This window comes from Coenobita brevimanus, chromosome 64 (assembly GCF_032717465.1).
Source record: "Coenobita brevimanus isolate Jiangsu-jjx chromosome 64, ASM3271746v2, whole genome shotgun sequence".
Classification (NCBI taxonomy): Eukaryota; Metazoa; Arthropoda; class Malacostraca; order Decapoda; family Coenobitidae; genus Coenobita; species Coenobita brevimanus.
Window position 1 is genome coordinate 9206390 of NC_137017.1, and position 6000 is coordinate 9212389.

At 44.5% G+C, this 6000-nt stretch overlaps 1 protein-coding gene across 1 annotated transcript in view; it reads right to left on the minus strand.

Moving 5' to 3' along the window:
• Positions 1-5594, minus strand: part of LOC145404688 (uncharacterized) — a 31437-nt gene extending 25843 nt beyond the window's left edge. Inside the window, exon 1 of the mRNA XM_080276241.1 lies at positions 4838-5594. Coding sequence (XP_080132367.1) covers positions 4838-5594 — 757 coding nt within the window. The remainder of the gene's footprint in view (positions 1-4837) is intronic.
• Between the last annotated feature and the right edge of the window lie 406 nt (positions 5595-6000).

The window sequence follows — 6000 nt, forward strand, 5'->3', positions numbered from 1 at the left end:
CAAATGAGTAAGTGGATAGCCAAACTAAACAGATAAGCGAGTAAATAAATAAAAATAAGTGAATGTATAAACTAATGGAAGAAGAAATAGTATAAGCACACGACCCAGAAGAAACGTGACGTAAGATTTTGTACGCATGATCCTTGTACTCCTAATACACGCATGCATTATGGCCACAACGACTCAATCAGTGCCTTGGGAATGAGACCCGTGTTCTTAGTCACTTCTCAGGTTTGGTATCTCCTCTTCCTTAGCGAATTATTTTGTCTGTTATGTCTTTTTATCATCCTGTACGTTTCCGAAACTAAATTTGTCGATACTAAATATGAGTAGATGATATCAAGAAAGGTACGATGTAAGACGCATAATAAATCGCCAAGAAAACTATGCTGGGAAAATTTCTATGCCGTCTAGAACAGAATCCATTGTACGCGCGATCTGTGTATGAATGATCCGTGTACACAGCATTATCCGTGTACGCATGATGTGGTACGCATGATCCTCGTACGCAAGATAGCCACAGTGACTCAATCAGTGCGTTGCGAGTGCGTGAGTAGGTAGGCGCGTCCACCCTCTTGGCCCCCCTTGTGGTCCCCGTCGACTAAGCACCATTGATCCACTCCTGCCTGTTTGTTCTCTTGACGCCGGCTATAGGGAGGAGACACCAGCACCTTGTGTCTGTAGATGGACTGTTGATGGATAAGGAGAACTGTTGTCCGTAACTGTATTTTAGATCATTGGGGCACAGTTTCTGCCATCATAGCTAGAGGGGCACTCAGTGGAGCGCATCTCTTCGACAAAGGCAACGTAATTTCCAAACCAGTATTCATAATGGGTTAGGTTTTCTCATCATTGATCAGGGTTTCACAGAAAATGTTTTCCGGATCCAGAATCCGCAGTACGATCCGGATCGGTCCAAAAAGTTAACCGATTGTTCCCTGGGACATGGGCAATCTATAGTTTTTGAGTATTCCTGCAAACAAACAAACAAACAAACAGGGTTGAAAACATACTCTCCTTGTCGGAGAGAATAAGGGATCGTTCGTTTGCTGAATGCAGTATTTTTAATCAGTCTTGATTTCATAGCGTCATGAATCGTTTAAACGAAAGAATAATACTCAGATATGGACATGTTTGTGGGGGTGCAACAACTTCCTGATTTTTCCCTTCCCACCTTTTCCCCCCTCCCTTCCCTGCCTCCCCCCCCCTCCCTCTCACCTTGCTATATATACACACATGCTCAGTTTGTATTCGTACCTAGAGACGAAGTCGACCCTAAAATATTTTCAGTAAACAACATTTCCACATGTTTGTATAATTCTTCTAATCTTTCAAAGCCTTTCGTAATATTTAAAAACGTTAAGCGTAGCGGAAATCATCATTTTTTGCCCTCTCGGTGACTGTACATAACGAGTTTGTATTAATTAGACCACCACACCCTAGCTTTCTGTCTTTTATTTATACAAAGTGACGAGTTAATGGACGTGTAACCCATATTATGGAGATGATAGTTCCTCGTACTTTTGTTTTTCCATTTCCTGTTTCTGGATCGTGCACATCCCCTTGATATGGGTAGGAAATAGTCCTGGAATGATGATGATTATGATAAACTATAGCTTGTGATAAAAAAAAAAATATATGTATTTTGCTGTACCTCTTATACTTTACTCATGTTATTTTCAAACAATTTATTTAGTCAGGAGTTTTTTCGAACTCAAGTGGTTGCATGTATATAGCATTCATTATCCCCTTTAGTTCTGTGGTACTCTCCTAAGCTGAATGAGATCGTGCAGCAGTAAGAATATAGTTGAAAACCTTGGGCTGAAGGAACTGATGAGTGTCTATCTATCTATCTATCTATCTATCTATCTATGTCTGTCTGTCTATCTGTCTATCTATGTCTGTCTGTCTGTCTATCTGTCTATCTATGTCTGTCTGTCTGTCTGTCTGTCTGTCTGTCTGTCTATCTATCTATCTATCTATATACTGTATGTATGTATGTACTCTGAATACCAAGGAGAGGACATGCAAGAAATGTGATAATTATTTTTGTATTGGCCTTAATTACTACTCTGTGGTCCAATTGCCAATAAATTTTGTAGTAAATGTAGGAAAACAGTTGAGACAAGGTTGAGATATGGATTTTTTTTTTCTATTATTACCGTATGTATTTTCGTATATATCTATATCTGTCTGTCGGTCTGTGTGTCTGTCTGTCTGTTTAATCTGCCTGTCTGTCTGTCTAAGATAAACTTTCAAAGTTTGTGTCATAAATCATCACTACTCCCTTCCACCTCTCCAAGCCTTACTGTTACCACTCCCTTTTGCCTTTCTGCCACAAATCATCACCGTTCACTTCCATTTGTTTGAGTCTCTTTATCAGTAATCACGTATCAACATCATACTGTGTCTAGCGTATCACAGCTCCTCACAACTCCAAGGTCCTCTGTCACATCTCATCATCACCCTAGACCTCTGTTGCACAACTTATCATCCCTCTGAGCTTCTCTGTCCATTCATCATCACTCCAGCCCTCTTTTATCACAGTTCATCACTCATAAGTCTCTCCATCGCAAACCGTCACCATTCGCAATCCCTCTATAGCCACAAACCCTCGCTGTTTCCCTCTTCTCGTGTGATATAATTCCTGGTAAGTGTCATGTCTTCTTTGCCTGCGGACTTGTAAGAGAACCAACCCACTCAGCACCAAACAAGCTGATTCATTGACTCTTTTGTGCTTGACTCATGCATGCTCGTCTTCAGAGAGGTAACTCGTATTAAGTTACTAATGAAGCCAATATCTGACCTCACCAGGTCAATGTGTCTAAAGCTGAATAAAGTCGAAAAAGGATGTCAAGAAAAAATAATAATTCCCCTTATTCGAAAAGCAGCAAGCAAATAGTAGCAAGAATAAACTTTTAAAAAATGTGTCGTCCTAGCGAAGTGTCATGCTTGCGGACGTGAGAGGGACCCCCATCACGCTCAGCACATGTAAACAAACTGATTTCCTCTGGCTAGTGTTGTGTTTGACTCACGCGTGTACACAGAAGACTCGTTTTCTTAACTGTGTGTGTGTGTGTGTGTGTGTGTGTGTGTGTGTGTGTGTGTGTGTGTGTGTGTGTGTGTGTGTGTGTGTGTGTGTGTGTGTGTGTGTGTGTGTGTGTGTGTGTGTGTGTGTGTGTGTGTGTGTGTGTGTGTGTGTGTGTGTGTGTGTGTGTGTGTGTGTGTGTGTGTGTGTGTGTGTGTGTGTGTGTGTGTGTGTGTGTGTGTGTGTGTGTGTGTGTGTGTGTGTGTGTGTGTGTGTGTGTGTGTGTGTGTGTGTGTGTGTGTGTGTGTGTGTGTGTGTGTGTGTGTGTGTGTGTGTGTGTGTGTGTGTGTGTGTGTGTGTTTCCTAGTGTGATGATGACTGTTTGCAAAGTAATACTGAAAAGGATTGTTATATACACTTGTTGCTTTGATGAATGGTAATATTACAGACATGGACACTCAACCATAGGCAGCATTTTGTAAGCTTTGCAGTCTCACTTACTTGCTCACCCACCATGTAAACAATTATCTTCTGCATTGCCCCTGCCTTATCTTAGTGATTTATTTATATTCTTAACTTGATAAAAAGTTCAGACCGGTGAGACTATTGTAGTTTTTGCTGTTGTTGTTGCTGTGTATGTATTCCTCACTATTCTGTTATACATCCCTATCCTTTCCCATATCTTTCCCATGTTTTCCTTACTTGTTTCCTGCTTGTTTTTTCCCTGTTGTTCCTACTGATCTCTCTTAGGTCTTTAATTCTTTCCTGTCCACGCCCATTCCCTCTCTTATCCTCTTCCGGTCTTCCTTTTGTGTCCCTCCTTTTCCCTTCTACGTTGTCTTTAGTGATTTATATTGCATATGTCACAAATACTTTCTTACCGGAATCATATTTATGTCTCCTTGATGTCGGCATGGGCTGCATGAATAAAACTACTTGAATTATTAGCTCTCCAGTACGATAAAATACATCTTGCTCGTGATAGGAGACCCCAAATAGTGAAGAGGTTAATGGAGGGTTTTCCTCCTATCCACTGCACCTCTACAGCTTTTGCCAATACTGAAGAGAATGGTGTAGATTAGCAAGAATTAAAAAAATTGTCACCATACTGATAGGGTTAATATGGCATAGGTAGAAAATAAACTGAAATGGAAGAGGTTTAAGGGAGTCTTCTAAGTTCACGAGAAGACCACCCATGTCACCTGGGCATTTAGTACTGAAATGCTGCCGAGGGAAGTAGGCTGTCATATACCCTTAATTATCCTTCAGTATTCTAGCCACGGGTACATTCACTTAAATGGGGGAAATAAAAGATTATGCGTTAGTTTATTTCAACAACAGTGCTCCTTAAACCGTTCTCTACGAAGACAGCTTTACCAGATTAATACGTAATGCCGCAACACGATTTTATTCAGCTTGAGGAAGAGTTCTCTTAGTGAAGAGATTGGAAAGTCTTAATTTGGTAAAATGCTACTCCTCACCGTGCCCTAGGGTGGGAAAGGAAGTCCGGATGATGATGATGATGATGTATGATATCAGTAAATTAGTGTAAAATCTTATGGTGGCATGAAGAGTGATTTAGCTAAGATTTAGTGGGGTAATTTTTTTTTCATGGAGGGAAAGTCACTCCTTAGCTGAATAAAGTCGTCTGGCGGTAGAAATGATATAATACTACTCTGTGAAGATTTCTCATTTTCTGAAGGGAATTACTGGCGACTTAAACCTTTTGAGGACAAATTAATACAGTCGTCCGGTGGCAGCAGGCATAAAATAGCTGAGAGATATCATTAATGAAGGCAGAACACTCACCAGTCTTCTCGTCCTTGTTAAGGTTGTCTAAGGTCTTGTTGGTCATCTTGAAGAGCGCGTCCAGAGCGCTGCCCTTGTCGTTGCTTCCGGTCTTCTTTTCACTCACCCCCGCTGCCTTAGGAGGGTTGTCCGGCGCTCCTTCCTCCCGTGTGTCCCAGGGCCTCACTATCTTCACCGGTACAGACGATTTCCTGCGGGAGGGCTTGTAGGAAAGGATGTCAAGGATGGAAAATGAACGCAGACCCGCCGCTTGTTTATCTACTCCCGCCACCTCACCTCGTACCGCTAACCCCGCACCACCCTCATTTTGCTCCGGCGCCGGGTCCGGCGAGGGTGAGGGCTTGGGATCATGGTCTTGCTGTGGGGAGACGGGCGCTTGTTGCTGTGGGTTCTGTGGCTGTCCTTGCTGTGGTTGCGATGGTGGTGATGTGTTTGACATGGCCAGTCTCTTGAGCGGTCTAAAGTACTCGTCATCTGATAGATAAGTGAAGGATTCTGTGTGTATGGAGCCAGAGGATAGGGTAGGGGACGGCGCCCCCCGTGATGTGGAGGGGGAATGTGGCTCTGTTTCCTCGTCCTCTGTAGATGTGTCAGCCTGTGTGGTCATGTCCATAGGCGACGGCAGGTCCTGTCTCGCCTCGCCCTCGCACCCGACGCTGATCTCACTTTCGCAGGGGCTGGGCGGCCGCTGGTCCCGGGGCGAGGCGGGCGAGTCGCTGTCTTCCATTCTGGCCACGCACTCCACCCGGATCTCCATGACCGACCGACCAACCGAGCGCTACAACGCACTCAGTTTCGCCTGACGCACGTAAAGTCTCACCTCCCCACGCACTCAGAGTCTCACCCCACGCACTCACAGTCTCACCTCACCGCCCACACTGCCACTGCCACTGCCTCCGGTCTATGCGCTGGTCACCGACAGACTGATGCTGGTGGTGGCATCAGGCGGAGAGTAATCACTCGGGTCCAGCGCCGCCGATGAAGATGTGCCAACTGGTCGACTGGTTAATGATAGACCAGGGCCTTCACGCGCCTAATGGCCGCCTTTGATGTTTGCCGCCCGCCAGTGACTACAGGCGCCGTCAGCCAACCACACACGGCGACCACCACACGTGATGGGGCGGGGTGTCAAGCTGCCCCGCCTCCTCTCCTCAGCCACTGGC